General features: G+C 40.1%; 1 protein-coding gene across 4 annotated transcripts in view; it reads right to left on the bottom strand.

The window, feature by feature from the left end:
- The window catches only part of ATL2 (atlastin GTPase 2), a 69852-nt gene that overhangs the window by 37558 nt on the left and 14329 nt on the right, over nt 1–17965 (bottom strand). For 3 of the 4 annotated variants that reach the window (XM_069583524.1, XM_069583528.1, XM_069583525.1), the window contains exon 2: nt 1106–1350. The exons of the other annotated variant lie outside the window; for it this stretch is intronic. In XM_069583524.1, the coding sequence (XP_069439625.1) occupies nt 1106–1350 (245 nt within the window). The remainder of the gene's footprint in view (nt 1–1105; nt 1351–17965) is intronic. 4 annotated transcript variants of the gene reach the window in all.

Here is a 17965-nt window from a genome sequence, read left to right as displayed (position 1 = left end):
AAAAATATTCTGACTCAAGTCGGGGGGAGATTTTTTTTTTTTTCTCTTTTTCCAGAGGAGAAAGTCGAAGTCAGGGAAAGGGAAGGAAATTAACAATTGTCTGGAAAATAACAACTGTTCAAAAAGTGAAAATAGAAAGGGTGATTCATTAGTCAAAACAGAAAATAAGTGCTTACTATGGGACAGAGGATGAGATGGCTGGATGGCAACACTGACTCTATGGACACGAGTCTGAGTGAACTCTGGGAGTTGGTGATGGACAGGGAGGCCTGGCGTGCTGCGATTCATGGGGTCACAAAGAGTTGGGCACGACTGAGCGACTGAACTGATCTGATGGGCCAATTACAGTGCCAGGCACAAGAGAGATGGTAATCAAGATAAGGCCACTCCTAACAGAGGTTACACCAGCCAGGAAAAATAAGTAACTAAAGTAGTATCAATGTAACACATGACCTGAGCCATACAGTCATAACATAGTCTTAGAAATCATGGAAGGCTTCCAATGAAAAGATAAGCCAACAATACAGCAACATCTGAGAGATAATATGACGTAGTCAAGAACTGCAAAAACTACAGAGGCAAGGAATGAGGCTTAGAGATCATGGAAGGCCATGGAAGTCACTTTAAGGAACTGAATCTTACCTCAAAAAGAAAAATTCTCTAAAGGAGACTTATTTGAGGAGCATAAGTATACCTTTTCAGAAGTCTCTATCAGCCTACTTCACCCATTACTGCAAAGGTGATCAAGAAGGGGAAGGTGTGAGGAAATACAAAAAAGGAGAGACTGAACAATGCTCAGGAAATTTAAAGTATACTCAGACATTTTGAGTTAGAGTTACAATGCTTAGAGCACACTGAACACAGGTGCTCAATCATATGCCTCAATATGTACTACCTGCAAAGAGGAATTATGGAGATAGGAGATGAAGAAGAATCAAGAGCTCAAACAAACTTACATTACTGTCTTAACTGAGCAGTCTTATCAAGAACTATATCTTTTGAAACTAAAGATACAGCTCTTACTGCTTTTTATCTATTATTTTTAAACAAGACTGGTTGGTAATTTTTGTTTTTAACTTGGTTCAATTTAAAAGACACTATTCACCTTGTTATACATATATCTAAGCATGAAGTCCAGTAGAAATGATTTCCCTTTACGAAAAGCTCCTGCCACGGATACCACTACTATGTTTAGATCTCGTATGTGCTCCTGTAGTAATATCTGCTCCAAAGCTTCTTCATCAAGCTCAAAGTTATGGTCATCTTCATGTGCAAGAACAATCTGTACTGGACATGGTTTCTTCATAACCTCATCAGAGTTTACTAGGTCATCATCTTCATAATTCTCACCTAGAGTTAAAAAAGAGAGAAAACAGGTTACTTTAATTCCTGCATTCTAAACTTTTTCCTAAAGGACCACAACTAAAGCAAAATTTCAAGTAACTTCTTCCCCATTATAGGTCACTTGGAAATAGTTACAAAAGAGATGCTCAAATACATACTGAACATCTCACTCCCTCTATAGTATCAGATAGGACCAAGAATACCAATCACTTTCCTACTACATATACAGATAAGCAGCAATACTAAATATGGCTCAATTAAGTCTTAACAGCTAAATGTGAGCAGCACTGTTCTTGAACACTGTATTCATCCATAAACAACTTCTGCTACTGGATGCACACAGAAACTATCAATTTCACCTGATAATTCGGATTCCATTCTTCCTCCCAGACTCACTTAGAGATAATTTCAAATTTACAAAGACTAAAATACATATTTATTTATGTGTGTGAATATATATAAACATATACATATATATATAATTGTTAAGATCCTAAAAAGTTTTCCAAAATGGCACATGATAAAGCTAATGGGTCCTAATTTAATAAAAGTTACCTAAAAGAATAGCCTTCCTTATTAAAACAGAGCACATGATTAATGTTTCAGTGGAAGACACAAAGAAACAAGAAGGACAATTAGTGAGGGACAGAGTTTCATTTGCCTCTAGGACCCTTTCTCACCAAACACCATAGACAGCCCTTCAAAATTACATAACTCCTAAGAAACAGCTAGCTCAGTTGGTAAAGAATCTGCCTGCAATGCAGGAGACCCCACTTCAACTCGTGCGTTGGGAAGACCCCCTGGAGAAGGGGAAGGCTACCCACTCCAGTATTCTGGCCTGGAGAATTCCACATACTATATAGCCCATGGGGTTGCAAAGAGTTGGACACAACTGAGCGACTTTCACTAAGAAACAGCTACATAAACTCTTCTGTTCACCCAGCACACAACAAGAAGTTAACCTTTGCAGAAGAACTTTACTGAATAGAGATGAAAAAGTAACAACAGAATATGTAACAGAAGAGAGAATTTTCTAAAGTTTAGGTTTCTATTTTGTTTTTTTTTAACCCACCGAATAGCTAGTTTCGGCTTCCCTGGTGGCTCAGTGGTAAAGAACCTGCCTGCCAATGCAGGAGACGCAGATTAAATCTCTGCGTTGGGAAGATCATCTGGTAAAGGAAATGGCAGCCCACTCCAGTATTCCTGCCTGGGAAACCCCATGGACCGTGGAGCCTGGTGGGCTACAGTTCATGGGGTCACAAAAGAGTTGGACATAACTTAGTGACTAAACAACAAACAGCTAGTTTCAGAGGCTATGTACAATAATACCTTGTCTGCCTTTCTTCCCTATCAACTGCTTGATCCCACTAGCACACTCCTGGGGGATCTTATCCTTTCCCACTTCAGTGTCTTTAAGGGACTCTCCCCCTTGAGCTTGTCTACTCAGTGCCAGTTTCCAATCTAAGGAAATATATGGCATCTACTACGTTCAACCCAATGACAGCCTCCCCTCTCAGAGGAGACGACAGCCAGTCCACTGAGGAGTGGCACACTATTAGTGTGCCAATATCAGTCCACAAAGACACTATTCTCAGAGCAAAGATACATACCTACATTAATGAATTTTTAGTCTCTTTACAAAAAGAAACATCTAGCTTATGTGATTTCCAAAGACTATTAGAGACTTTGGGCTTCCCAGGTGGCAAAGAACCCACCTGCCAATGCAGGTTTAATCACTGGGTGGGAAGATCCCCTGGAGGGGGAAATGGCAACTCACTCCAGTATTCTTGCCTGAAATATTCCACAGACAGGGGAGCCTGGCGGGCTACAGTCCATGGGGTCACAAGGAGTTGGACACGATGGGGCGACTGAGTATGCATGCACGTTAGAGCCTTTACCTTCACTTTACGAGGCACATTTAACCGTACAAAGTAAAAGCAACACTATTTCAAAAGGTGCTGCCAACAGTAACAATACAAAGACCAAGCAATTTCAAAGAATTAGGGTGGCATTAGTGGTAAAGAATTTGCCTGCCAATACAGGAGACATAAGAGATGCAGGTTCAATACCTAAGTCAGGAAGATCCCCTGGAGGAGGGCATGGCAACCCACTCCAGTATTCCTGCCTGGAGAATCACACAGACAGAGGAGCCTGGCGGGCTACAGTCCATGGGGTCGCAAAGAATCAAACACGACTGAAGTGACTTAGCGCGCGCGCGCGCACACACACACACACACACACACCAAGACCAAGCAATTTCAAAGAATTTTAGAAAATAAAAGAAAGCAATATTTAATTAAAGAGGATATTACCACTGCTTGTTTCAATGCTATAAAGATATAGCCAGGTATGCTATCTAAATGCACGAAAAAGTAAACTTCCCAGGATCAGACTTTTGGAAGTTAAATTCCAATTTAATGTATCATTAGGTGAGTCTAGATAATTACCACACAGTATGCAAACTGTGATTAAAACATTCCAAGCCTAATTAGTAGTTAAGAATGAACCAGGAAGCAAAACTGTCTAGATACATCTTTTAACTTCTCTGCACCTGTCTTCTCATCTGTAACATGGGGATAGTCACATCACCAACCTATTAAGTCATCAGGATTCAATGAGTTGAAATATGCTTGATACATAGGAAGCATTATATGTGCTTGTCAGAAAGTGACAGTAAATGGCTCAGAGGTAAAGAATCTGCCTGCCAGTACAGGAGACACAAGAGATGACAGTTGGATCCTTTAGTCTGGAAGATCCCCTGGAGAAAGGAAATGGCAACTCACTCCAGTATTCTTGCCTGGAAAACTCCCATGGACAGAGGAGCCTGACAGGATACACCCAGAGGGACGCAGACAGTCAGACATGACTGAGCACATACTGCACTGTAATTTCACAATAATCAGTCCCATAGGAGAAGCTTTTATTTGCAACCTTAGGATGCTAAGTCTCTACAGTCACCTTTAATTGACCAGTGTCGCTATGTAACAACATCACCGTCTACCCATTTGCAGGTACACACCTGAGGCCTGTCCATGATACATTTCAACATTTCCATACCCCTAAATCTAACCAAGGTCTTAAATGTGTCTTCACTCAAAATCTCTACTGATACCATCCTTATTCTCATCACCACCATCTGTCAGGGAAATTAAATAGTCTTGTTTAGGCTTCAGAGACAAAGCAGAGTAGGCCTCTGACCTGGCTTCTAAACTGCCTGGACACTGCCTGGTCTGCGAGTGACTGGGAGTGACTGCCTGCTCCGAGTGCAAGACTTGCAGATAAAAGGGGGGAAGAGTTTTGAGATGGCTGAGCCCCAGCAGGGGGCCTGGCCAACCAAGCCTCAGGCTGAACAACATTCCCAGTTTTACAAGACAAAACAAAGAACATTAACAGGGAACTAGGCTTGCAATTTGGTCACAGATTGATTACGGTATCAGTTTGCATCCTGGGATTACAAATGGGAACCCTGAACTGAACCCTGAACCTTTGATGTCTCACCCACGGAGTAGATGCCTGGGACCTTTCCAACTGGGACTCCAGATGTGCTGTGTCACGAGACTTCCTAGCGTTGTTTACGTCTGGATGTTGGTCAAACCCAATTAGGTGATGTATTCTCTGCTCTATTTCTCTTTTCTTTTAATGTTAGTATATTCTTTTAATGTTAGCAACCTAGATAGCATATTGAAAAGCAGAGATATTACTTCGCCAACAAAGGTCCGTCTAGTCAAGGCTATGGTTTTTCCAATAGTCATGTATGGATGTGAGACTGTAAAAGAAGCTGAGTGCCGAAGAATTGATGCTTTTGAACTGTGGTGTTGGAGAAGGCTCTTGAAAGAGTCCCTTGGACTGCAAGGAGATCCAACCAGTCCATCCTAAAGATCAGTCCTGGGTGTTCACTGGAAGGACTGATACTGAAGCTGAAACTCCAGTACTTTGGCCACCTCATGAGAAGAGCTGACTCACTGGAAAAGACCTTGATGCTGGGAGGGATTGGGGGCAGGAGGAGAAGGGGATGACAGAGGATGAGATGGCTGGATGGCATCACCGACTCGATGGACGTGAGTGAACTCCGGGTGTTGGTGATGGACAGGGAGGCCTGGCATGCTGTGATTCATGGGGTCGCAAAGAGTCGGACACGACTGAATGACTGAACTGAACTGAATGTTAGCTAGGTAATTCTCTAATAAATATTTGTATTATTTATTCATATATAATAAGTAGCTTATTTTAACAAATCCTTTAAACCTGAGACAAAAGTGAAAGCAAAAACACCATCCTAGCTCATTTAAAGTGGAACCAAACTGGTCTCCCTTCTTGCCCCCTTCTCCAATCTAATCCTCAGAGTAGCAACTACTACTAATATTAAATGCACATGTGCTTAAGTTACTCTCGTTAAAATCACTGTTACATGTAAAGTAAAATAAAGTAAAAATAAAAATTAAAAGAAAGAGAGAGAGAGAGGCCCTCTGTCCAAAAAAAAAAAAAGAAAATGTTTGATATTTTTTAGAAGGGTATAAAAACAAAATTTTATACACAGAATGGTTAATTTAATAAAACTGATAAAATACAAAAATTTAATTAAAATTTTTAAAAAATCACTGTTACAGAGGATTAACAGCTAAAATCGTACATGTGCCTCACAAAATCCTGTTCAGTTCAATTCAGTTCAGTCGCTCAGTCATGAATGACTCTGCCACCCCAAAGGCTGCAGCATGCCAGGCTTCCCTGTCCGCCACCAACTCCTGGAGCTTGTTCAAACTCATGTCCAATGAGTTGGTGATGCCATCTAACCATCTCATCCTCTGTCCCACCCTTTCTCCTGCCTTCAGTCTTTCCCAGCATCATGACCTTTTCTATTGAGTCAGTTCTCTGCATCAGGTGGCCAAAGTATTGGAGCTTCAGCTTCAGCATCAGTCCTTCCAATGAATATTCAGGATTTCCTTTAGAATGGACTGGTTTGATCTCCTTGCAGTCCAAGGAGCTCGTAAGTCTTTTCCAACACCACAGTTCAAAGCATCAATTCTTTGGTGGCCAGCTTTCTTTATGGTAGCTCAGAGATTAAAGCGTCTGTCTGCAATGCGGGAGACCTGGGTTCCATCCCTGGGTTGGGAAGATCCCCTGGAGAAGGAAATGGCAATCCACTCCAGTATTCTTGCCTGGAGAATCCCATGGATGGAGGAGCTTGGTGGGCTACAGTCCACGGGGTCTCAAAGAGTCGGACCCAACTAAGCGACTTCACTTTCACTTTCACTTTTCTTTATGGTCCAATTCTCACATCCATACGTGATTACTGGAAAAACCATAGCTTTTGACTAGATGGACCTTTGTCATAAAACCCTGTACTCACTGCCAAATCTCTCCTGCCCCATTTGGTGCTATTTTCCCCTCTGTAAACTACAAATAGACAAGCTAGCCTTTTTCGGAGTCTTATGCCACTAAACTTTTTCTAGACTCATATTTCACCATGCTATTCCTCTGTATGGAATACTCTTTCCCATGCTGTTCCCCTAATTAATTCCTTAAGCCTCAGTTTAAATGTCATTGCCTCATGAGTATCTTCTCCCAAGGTTCCTAGTCCTCCTACACTCCCCCAAATTTTATCCACCCATCATTTGAATATTTATGTAAGTGCTTATTTATTATATGTCCCCCCCTAGATTACCAACCCTTGCTTAACACTCTCAATTAGCTTCCCACTGTAACCGGAAAATAGAGGGGGGAAAAAAAAATTCTTCCAAGTTCCTGGTCACAGCCTCCACAGTTCTGGGCAATCTAGCCCTCCTGCTGTTCCTTGAATAGGCCAAACCTGTTCCCCACCTTAAAATCTTTGTCTTTATTCTTCCCTGTCTGGAAAGCTCTGTCCTTGGAAATTCAAGTGGCTTGCCTCTCCATCGTTTAGGTGTCACTGCAAATGTTATCCCCTCCATGTGGCTTTCACTCTGTCTAAATTACAGATCCTACCCATCACTTTAACAGAACAGGGTTTTTCTCCCCACAGCCTTTTTCAGTATTTAAAAATGACCTTTTTTCATTCATTGACATGTGTCCATCACAGCTCCTCCTTCTGCATAGAAGGTGCAGGCCACCAAAAAAAGGATCCTAATCACCCTGTTGACTACTCTTGCTCTTAGCGTTTGAAAACCGCCTAGCACCTAGCAAGTGTTTAATAAATATTTCTTGAATGAATGAAACATACATATTTTACTCAGGAGTTTTACACATGCCTCTTCCCACCCGTTTTATAAGCAAATTTAACAATCATATAATTAGTTTGGGAAATACTTCTAGCAACTCAAGAGTAGTATATTCATCACAAAAATCACAAATAAAAGGACGAAGACCTAACAAATAATACATTTTAATTTAAAAGACCCTGGAGTAGGAAATGGCAACCCACTCCAGTATTCTTGCCTGGAAAATTCCATGGACAGGGGAGCCTGGTGGGCTACAGCCCATGGGACCACAAAGAGCCAAACACAACTGACCACATACTTATGTGCACAACTGAAAGGAACTCAAAACCAGTAAAGCGCTAAAATATTACAATGACCAAATTTGGAGATTGCTATTTTGTTAAAACCAACAAGTAGTCTTATCTTTAACGTAAAGAAAACATTAGTTGGTTTCCTAAAAATAAAAACAAAAACTAACCATTTGGCAGGAAATCTTTGTTAAGTTGAAATTTCACCTAAATTAGTTGACTACAGTAGCCTGTTTTCCTTTAATGTCATGGATAAAGATAGATACTACAGATACACAGGCAGCATATTTGTCACTATTTCTGTCAACAGACGTCTAAACGGAAATGTCGCCAATACTGCAAAGGTACTCTGGAGCACAGCAACATGGCTCAGCTGACTTCACTCCCACCACACCTGCTCTACCAAGTTTGGACTAAAGACAGGCGAAGTATTTCAGCCATCAAATACTGATATAGGACATTGAGGGGAAAAAAATTAAGAATTACATGCAAATTTATTTAGAATACCTGTAAATATTAATAGTGATCACCTACAACTGGAAGTCTTTTTAAATGTAGCATTACTTAAGATTTTAAACTGAAGTTAAATTCTATGCAGAGAATACTGATTTCATTTCCACTTTTCAATACTAAGAGATTGCTGGGAAAGTAGGTTTCAGCCCGCCAATATAGTTTACCTAATATACTTAACCTATTTGCTACAAAGCCTACAAAAGAAAAAAAAACACACTACCTTTGTTTAAAAACAAAAGTCAGTATTTACCAAGGGTTGGGGAAAACAGAGATGAGTAGGTGGAGGACAGAAGAATTTCAGGGCTTTGAAACTGTTGCTGCTACTGCTAAGTCACTTCAGTCGTGTCCGACTCTGTGCGACCCCATAGACGGCAGCCACCACGCTCCCCCGTCCCTGGGATTCTCCAGGCAACAACACTGGAGTGGGTTGCCATTTCCTTCTCCCATGCATGAAAGTGAAAAGTGACAAGTGAAGTCACTCAGTCGTGTCTGACTCTTGGCGACCCCATGGACTGCAGCCTACCAGGCTCCTCCATCCATGGGATTTTCCAGGCAAAGTACTGGAGTGGGGTGCCGTTGCCTTCTCTGATGAAACTGTTAGGTAGGTAGAATAGAGAAAGGGAGTCCAAAATGGCGGTGGCTAAAAGACAAGGAAGGGAAAAGCCCGCAAAAATAGAACAAAAGAAGATCCGAGGATCGGAGTGAGGACCTCAGGTAAAATAAACAACACTCCTGGCTGGCCCAATTTACACAGGACAGGCCCAGGGAGAGATAAACATATAAAAAAAGGAGCCAAAGCCAGCTCTCTCTCTCTCCCCTCCCCCAACGCTGGGATGCTCTTCTCCTCATGTCTTTGGATAGACATACTCTCACACCTCAAAGATGGATTTTCCTGCTATCTTCTAAATAAAATAGAGCTATAACACTGGGCTGTAACACTGATTTGTCTAAGAGCTATAACATGGTCCATTCGAGACCTGAGAGCTATAACACGGTCTATCCAAGACCTGAGAGCTGTGACACGCCGAGGGGGCTTTAGTGTCCGTCACTCCAAATCTCTGTTGTGACGAGACAAAGAGCCGAGGAACATACACGCGAGTGACAAAACTAATGTTAGAGACACATCACACGTTTGCCAAAACCCACAGGATACACAACTCCCAAAGTGAAACCTACTGTAAACTCTGGACTTTGGATGATAATAATTTGTCAATGAAAGTTCGCTGACTGTAACAAATATACCACTCTGGGGTGGGATGTTGGTAGGGTTGTAGGTGTGTGAGGAAGTGGGGGGGCCTCAACACTCTCCTTTGTGCTCTATTTTGCTGTGAACCATTTTAAACTGCTTTAAAACGTAAAAGTCAATTATTAAAAAAAAAAAAGACACCTATCATTTTGCCTTTTTTTGGGCCGTTGAATCATACTTTATCTTATATTTGCCAAATTTATGCATTCAGTACATATTTCAACACTTCAGGACTGACCTGAAAAAGTGACACTTCAGGACTGACCTAAGTACATTTGAAAACTTCAAGCTTAATTAGAAGCTATGACAATAAAAGGTGCTGTAAATCTACATTACAATAAAATGCTACTAGCATTAGATTTCATCAACCCAAAACTAAACTTGTAGAAAGAGAACCAAGTAAAAAGTATTTCACTTTTCAGAAGCAATGAAAGTATATTTTAAGTTATTATTCACATTCCAAATAAAAACTTAAAACAAATTTTTATGGAAAGTGGCGTGGATTCAGTGCATTTAGTCTATTTACAAAAATTAGTTAAAAAGCAAAGTGATATTTTGGTGTCTGGTATTTATTTGTTCCACATCTACACTCTGTAACAAAATAAAAATAGTATATAAGTATATATAAGTCACTCCTGGTTGGTCACTCACAGACTAGGCAGTGTCCAGGCAGTTTAGAAGCCAGGTCAGAGGCCTACTCTGCTTTGTCTCTGAAGCCTAAACAAGACTATTTATTTAATTTCCCTGACAGATGGTGGTGATGAGAATAAGGATGGTATCAGTAGAGATTTTGAGTGAAGACAGATTTAAGACCTTGGTTAGATTTAGGGGTATGGAAAGGGAGAAATGTATCAATGGACAGGCCTCAGGTATGTACCTGCTCAACAGTTTATTTCAGCACATATTTTAAAAGCTTTAAAGAGGTTATATCATGGCAAACCTATTTTAGATATTTATTACAAGAAAATAAATAAAGATGCTAACAAAGATATACAAGTTGGTTTATCAGTATTATTTATGGTAGTAAAAATTAATGCTGAATGTCTCAAAACTGGAAAATGCCCCAATATTTTAACTACATATTGACATATTATGCAGCTTTAAAACACATATACACGTTTAAGAAATTAAAGTTATCTTTAAGACTGGTATAAAATCACCAGGAAAAAGGCAGATCACAAAGTAGTACAAATCTCCCCCAATTCTGTTTTGCTTTGTTTTTAAAAACACAGGCTCACTTGGGAGTTGCGGTGGGAGACAGAAACAACATTGGAGGCTGCTTCTTTCAGTCATTAGAATAATTGCTACCAGACTGGCCCTCCGTCACAAACTATAAAACTAAACTAAATATACACGGCATCTTTTTTCAAGCGATGAGCAGAGAGAAGAATCCTTGGGAAAAGATTACACACACACACCCCCCACCCATGGTGCCTCTGTGTGCACCTGCATACACACACACACGCACACGTGCACACACACACACACACCCATCCACAGCCTCTCTCTGCCTAGGAACGATTTCCTAAACCTAGAGTGGCGAACCAAAGCACAGGCAAAGATCTGAGCTCAGGACTACTACAGGCAGTGGGGTGGGAAGCTGTGAGACAGGACAGAGAAAAAGGAACCGTGCAGAAGTATTCATTGGAAGGACTGATGCTGAAGCTGAAGCTCCAGCACTTGGGCCACCTGATGTGAAGAGCCATTAGAAAAGACCCTGATGCTGGGAAAGGCAGAAAGCAGGAGAAGGGGATGGCAGAGAACAGATGGTTGGATGGCATCACCAACTCAATGGACATGAGTCAGAGCAAACAGGAGATGGCGAAGGGCAGAGAAGCCCACCATCCTGCAGTCCACAGGGCCGCAAAGAGCCCAACACGACTGGGACCGAACACCACCAATGCAGAGGCAGAGCCCGGAAGTCCCAGGCCAAGGGCGACAAGCTTCACAGGCACAGGAGAACACGCTGCACAAGGCTCACCAAAAAGCAGCAACCACAGCGTTGTAAGAGGAACAGAGATACCAGAAGTCAAACTGAACCGGGACACTGGGACATTTTGGCCCAGCCACTGTGGTGGGCAGAGCACCTCAGGCAGCAAGCTAAAACACCAGGAAGACCGTATCTTAGATTCAAAGCCCATGCTTATCTATTTTAAGGTCTACTTAAGATCCACCCAAACAAAGCCTAACACTAAGACCTGAAAAGAGAGGAGACACTTTGGAGATTCTACTTAAGATCCACCCAAACAAAGCCTAACACTAAGACCTGAAAAGAGAGGAGACACTTTGGAGATTTACTATCCCCAGGTTAGGAGGATTTCCTCTAAGCTTTCTACAGAGTCATACTAAAAAGATACAAAGTCAAGCCTATAAAAGGTCAAGAGCAATTAGTAACTGAACTTTGAAGTGAGTGAAGTCGCTCAGTCGTGCCTGGCTCTTTGCGACCCCACGGACAGTGGCCTGCACCAAGCTCCGCCAACCATGGGATTTTCCAGGCAAGAATACTGGAGTGGGTTGCCATTTTCTTCTCCAGGGAATCTTCCCGACCCAGGGATCGAACCCAAGTCTCCCACATTGTAGACAGACGCTTCACCGTCTGAGCCACCAACACAAATTAGACAACAGAATCCAGAATCTCCAGAATGCACACATACAATTAAAGAACATGATCAGAAATCATCAGAAATGCAGAGAAGAAAATGTGGCCCACAGTAAAGGGAAAAAAAAAAAAGCAGTTGCAGAAAACAATCCTGCAGTGGCCCAGATGTTCAACAAAAGCTTTGAAGAAAACATTACAAATATGTTCAATAAGCTCTTAATAAGTGAATAGTTAGGGAGTTTCAGCCAATAAACAGATGAATAGGAAACGAATATTCTAGAGCTGAAAAGTACAATAATTAAAATGAAATATTCACTGGACAGACTCTGGCCACCTGATGAGAAAGAACTGACTCCTTAGAAAAGATCCTGATGCTAGGAAAGACTGAAGGCAGGAGGAGAAGGGGATGACAAAGGGTGAGATGGTTGGATGGCATCACCGACTGGACGGACATGAGTTTGAGCAAGCTTGGGGAGTTGGTGGACAGGGAAGACTGGCATGCTGCAGTCCATGGGGTCGCAAAGAGTCATACATGATTGAGTGACTGAACTGAACTGAGTCAAATGTTACTAAATTTGGTGTCAGAGACATATATCCAACAAGCAAACCTCAAATAGGGTAAACACAAAAAGAAAACCACATCAGTCAGAGTGCTAAAAACCAAAGATAAATTAAAGGGAAAATTTTTAAAGAAGTGATGTGGTGAAGAAAGTGAAAGTCACTGAACGGTGTCCAACTCTTCGAGACCCCATGGCCTATACAACCCATGGAAATCTCCAGGCCAGAATACTGGAGTGGGCAGCCATTCTCTTCTCCAGGGAATCTTTCCAACCCAGGGATGGAACCCAGGTCTTCCACAGGATTCTTTAGCATCTAAGCCACCAGACGGTAAAGGGAATAATTCAAATGACTACTTTTCATCAGAAGCAATGGAAGCCAGAAGACAACAAAATAATATCTTTAGAGTGTTTAAATTAAAAAAAAAATGCCAACTGAGACTTCTATATTGAGAAACTATTATCAAAAAATGAAACTAATATACAGACAATGAGCAAAAAAGCTACACAAATTTGTCACCAGAAGATATGCATCACATGAGATGCTAAATGATGTTCTTCATTCTTCAAGCTGAAAAGAAATTATACCAGATGGAAAGCCTCCTCACTCCCTCCTATAGTATCCAAAGTAGCAAATAAATGGATACAAAAATTAAAAACTGGTTGTTTCCCCCAAGTAATGTCCTTAAAAGATAATTGATCATTTAGAACAAAAATATAGCCTGCAATGCGGGGTTTATAAAGTATGTAGAAGATTTTTAAAAATTACGACAAATACGTGGGGACAAATAAATTACATTCTAAGGTTATTAAGATTCTGAAGTGGAAAGCGATAAAAACACTGATTCCAAATGGACTTTGATACATTACAGATGCATACTATTGGCTCTAGCACAAGGACTAAAAAAGTAAAGTATAAGCTAAAAGAGACAGTAAGGAACCAAAATGAAACACTAAAAAATATCCAATTAGCCCAAAGAAAAAATAAGAACAAATGACAAAAGGATCAAATGGAAAACAAACAGCAAGATGGCAAACTTAAATCCAGTGAAATAATTACATTAAAAGTTAATAAACATTCCAACGAAAACACAAGAGATTGTCACACTGGGTAATAAAAGCAAAGCTGTATACTGTGTTAAGCAGCAGCTCTTTTAATATAAAAGCAGTGATCAGTTCAGTTCAGTGGCTCAGTTGTGTCCGACTCTTTGTAACCCCATGAATCGCAGCACGCCAGGCCTCCCTGTCCATCACCAACTCCCGGAGTCCACTCAGACTCAAGTCCATCGAGTCGGTGATGCCATCCAGCCATCTCATCCTCTGTCGTCCCCTTCTCCTCCTGCCCCCAATCCCTCCCAGCATCAGAGTCTTTTTCAGTGAGTCAACTCTTCGCATGAGGTGGTCAAAGTATTGGAGTTTCACCTTTAGCATCATTCCTTCCAAAGAAATCCCAGGGTTGATCTCCTTGCAGTCCAAGGGACTCTCCAACACCACAGTTCAAAAGCATTGATTCTTCGGCGCTCAGCCTTCTTCACAGTCCAACTCTCACATCCATACATGACCACTGCAAAAACCATAGCCTTGACTAGACGGACCTTAGTTGGCAAAGTAATGTCTCTGCTTTTGAATATGCTATCTAGGTTGGTCATAACTTTTCTTCCAAGCAGTAAGCGTCTTTTAATTTCATGGCTGCAGTCACCATCAGCAGGGATTTTGGAGCCCAAAGAAATAAAGTCTGACACTGTTTCCACTGTTTCCCCATCTATTTCCCACGAAGTGATGGGACCAGATGCCATATCTTCGTTTTCTGAATGTTGAGTTTTAAGCCAACTTTTTCACTCTCCTCTTTCACTTTTATCAAGAGAAAGTGAAGTCGCTCAGTCGTGTCCAACTCTTTGCAACCCCATGGACTGCAGCCTCCCAGGCTCCTCTGTCCATGGAATTTTCCAGGTAAGAGTTCTGGAGTGGGTTGCCATTTCCTTCTCGAATCAAGAGAAAGGTTGAGAGTAAAAGGCAGGAAAAAAAGATACATATACAAATAACCATAGGAAAAACAGTGCAGCTGTAAGAATGTCAAAGTAGATGTCGAGACTAAAAGTGTTTCTAGATATAAAATGGATCACCATCAGAAAAACATAACAACCCTAAATAAGAGACTTAAACTACATGGATTAAAGAGAAAAACAGACAAATGCATATTCATATTTGGAGATAACAACCCTGTCTCAGTAACTACTAGATGGAGACAAAAAATGACCAATATAGGATAGGCCCGTCCACACGAGAGATGAGTCACATAGGTAATTTTTAGTTCTCTTTAGTCACATTAAAGAGTAAAAAAGCAGCAAATAATTTTAATTTATGCAACACACATATTCTCATTTTGACTCAAAATCAATGTTTTAAAATTAAGGTTATTTACATTTCTCTTTCACTGTCTTTGAAATTCACTGTGTATTTTACACTTATAGCACCTTTCAACTCAGACATAAATGCTTACCAAAAATACATGATCACTTAGATTTCATAAAATTTACAAATAGATAAGATCTACATACACAAGGTGTTCCCAACATAAGTTTTCCAATAACTGAATCAAATACCAAACAATCATTTCCCATTCATATGTAAACCTATACTGACAAAATTGTTTTTAAAACATAAACTAAAATGAAAATTTAAAACTCATTTCTTTAGTCACAGTATCCATTTTGCTTTAATACGCATATCCTTGACTGAGGCTGATCATTTTTCTGTGCATATTTGTTTCCTCTTGTATGACTGTCTATTCATAATCTAGGCAGCTTTAAGAAAACACATAGTCATAAACTGTAACCCAGAAGTTACTTTAATTCTATGTTTAGTCGCTAAGTCGTGTCTGACTTTTGCGACCACATAACTGTAGCCCACCAGGCTCCTCTGTCCATGAGATTTCCCAGGCAAGAATACAGATTGGGTTGTCATTTCCTCTCCAGGGGATCTTCAAGACCCAGGGATTGAACCCACGTCTCCTGCTTGGCAGGCGGATTCTTTACCATTGAGCTACCAGGGAAGTCCCTTAATTCAACAGTAGCAAATTATTAAATGCTTAAACAGTATATTTTGCAGATAGTTTTTTAAATTCAAAAAAAATCATGTGCTGCTTGCATATTTTAGAGCACAGAGGGGTACCTTCTATACAACACATAATTTAACGCTGAAAACTAATTGAAAAGATTTAGTTGATATACAGTTGCTCGCATAATATATCAATGATTTACTTCTTACAGAATGCTCAGTCAAGAATGTTTTGTTTCAATTTAACATTATAAAGCAAACCGTGTTTTTTTCCATTAGAATAACTGTGGTTCTCTCAGCTGAATGGGGTTAAAAAGCTGGAACTGGCTATAAACACACAACAGACAACAGAACTGGTTAAAGTCCCACTGCTGCCTCTCTTACAGACATATAGACAAAGCCTCAGAAAGAAATGGATTTTCAATAACCCTCCTCTGCTTCCATGACCTTTATTACAATTAATATTACCACAATCAGGGTCAAAATTCAAATTTATAACTATAAACACTGTGAACAACTCAAAATTAAGGATCATTGGCTAATGAGCTGAGGTTAATAATCCAGAAAAAAATCTGGATTCGGTGCTCAACACAAATACATACTCTGCTCTCTACTTTTTGCATATTTTCTTCAAACTCTGGTACTTTTTTGCTTTAACTATGATCTCAAAAAATATATATATATAAATCACCAAAAAAAAAAATTCTTAAGTAAAAAAATTGTCACTCTAGAAATAAAGGATGGCATTTAAATCTACCGAAGTGATATATCAAAGAGTACGAGTTATCTTCCAGGTTCAAACTATCATGTTCAACAAAATACAGTTGTGAAAGACAAGAAAATATAACTGAAAGCCGCAGAGATCTGTAGGTCAATATAGTCACCAGTCTTTCTGTTAAAATGGACAGGCTGATTATCAATGCGGGAAAACTTGATAGAGTATTATGTATCAGCAAATCCACAAAACTCTGAACCAAATAAGTGAGCTATCAAAGGAAAAAGTTTTTAGCTTAAAAGACGGTTTGAGAGGTTTAGGAAGAAAACTGGCACTGAAAATTCAATGGCAATGTTAAGTGCCATTACAGATGGACTGAAGAATTTTCCCATAATGTTAGTGGAATTTCAGAAAGAACTAACTAACTGAATCACTAACATCAACAACCAAAAATTTTCAGGAAGTGAGTGCATAAGTAAAGCCAAGAAAGATACAACAATGCATAGTTTCAAGGCAAATCTGACCTGATTGTTAGAATCTCACTCAAAATAGTTCAGCTAGAAAGCACTTTCAAAGCGGAAAAAGCAAGTAATCACTGGAGACATTTGCTATTCAAAGTTTTAAAGAATCGCCAAGAAAAATATTAATCTTAATATTAATTTTGGAAATAATTATAAGATCTTTGGAATAATGCAGACTTAACTTGCTAAAGCAAATTCTACCAAGGAATGAAGGACTCCTGACTTGCACTTTATCTTGCTCTTAAGAAGAGGTTGGTTATAGGGAATTCCCTGGCAGTTTGGTGGTTAGGACTCCTTGCTTCCACTGCAGAAGGCACGGGTTCGACCCCTGGTCCATCTAATAATTCAGCCAACCTAGTTTAAGAAGAAATACTCCTTAAAAGGTTGCATTAGCAGTAAATATATAATCATTGTTTAGTTGCTAAGTCCTGTCTGACTCTTTTGCGACTCCATGGACTGCAGCCCACCAGGCTCCTCTGTCCATGGGATTTTCCAGGCAAGAATACTGGACTTGGGTTGTCATTTCCTTCTCCAGGGGATCTTCCCAACCCAGGAATGGGACGTAAGTCTCCAGTACTGGCAGGCGGATTCTTTACCACTGAGCCATCAGGGAAGCCATATGATCATTGCTAAGTAATAATACATTCATTTATTTATATGTTACGTGTCTAGTTTATATTCTTAATCATTATGCCTGAAAAATTTTTGTCCAATTTTCTTTTCATTTTCAAGATCAACCATGATATAGAAAGATTCCCTAAAACAAAACTCAATTGGAAATAAAACACACTTATAGGAACTAATGATCTGACTTAAGACTGCTTATCCAGGAAACAATTTAGTAGTAAGGTCTTAAAGAAAATTCAGGTAGTCTTCATTCCCTAGAAATGAGGACTTCAAAAGGCAGCAATGCACGAAGACTGCTAAAACAA

Source organism: Ovis canadensis, chromosome 3, assembly GCF_042477335.2.
Source record: "Ovis canadensis isolate MfBH-ARS-UI-01 breed Bighorn chromosome 3, ARS-UI_OviCan_v2, whole genome shotgun sequence".
NCBI classification, from domain to species: domain Eukaryota; kingdom Metazoa; phylum Chordata; class Mammalia; order Artiodactyla; family Bovidae; genus Ovis; species Ovis canadensis.
The sequence above is the reverse complement of the archived record's forward strand: the minus strand, read 5'-3'. Positions and strand labels throughout refer to the sequence as shown.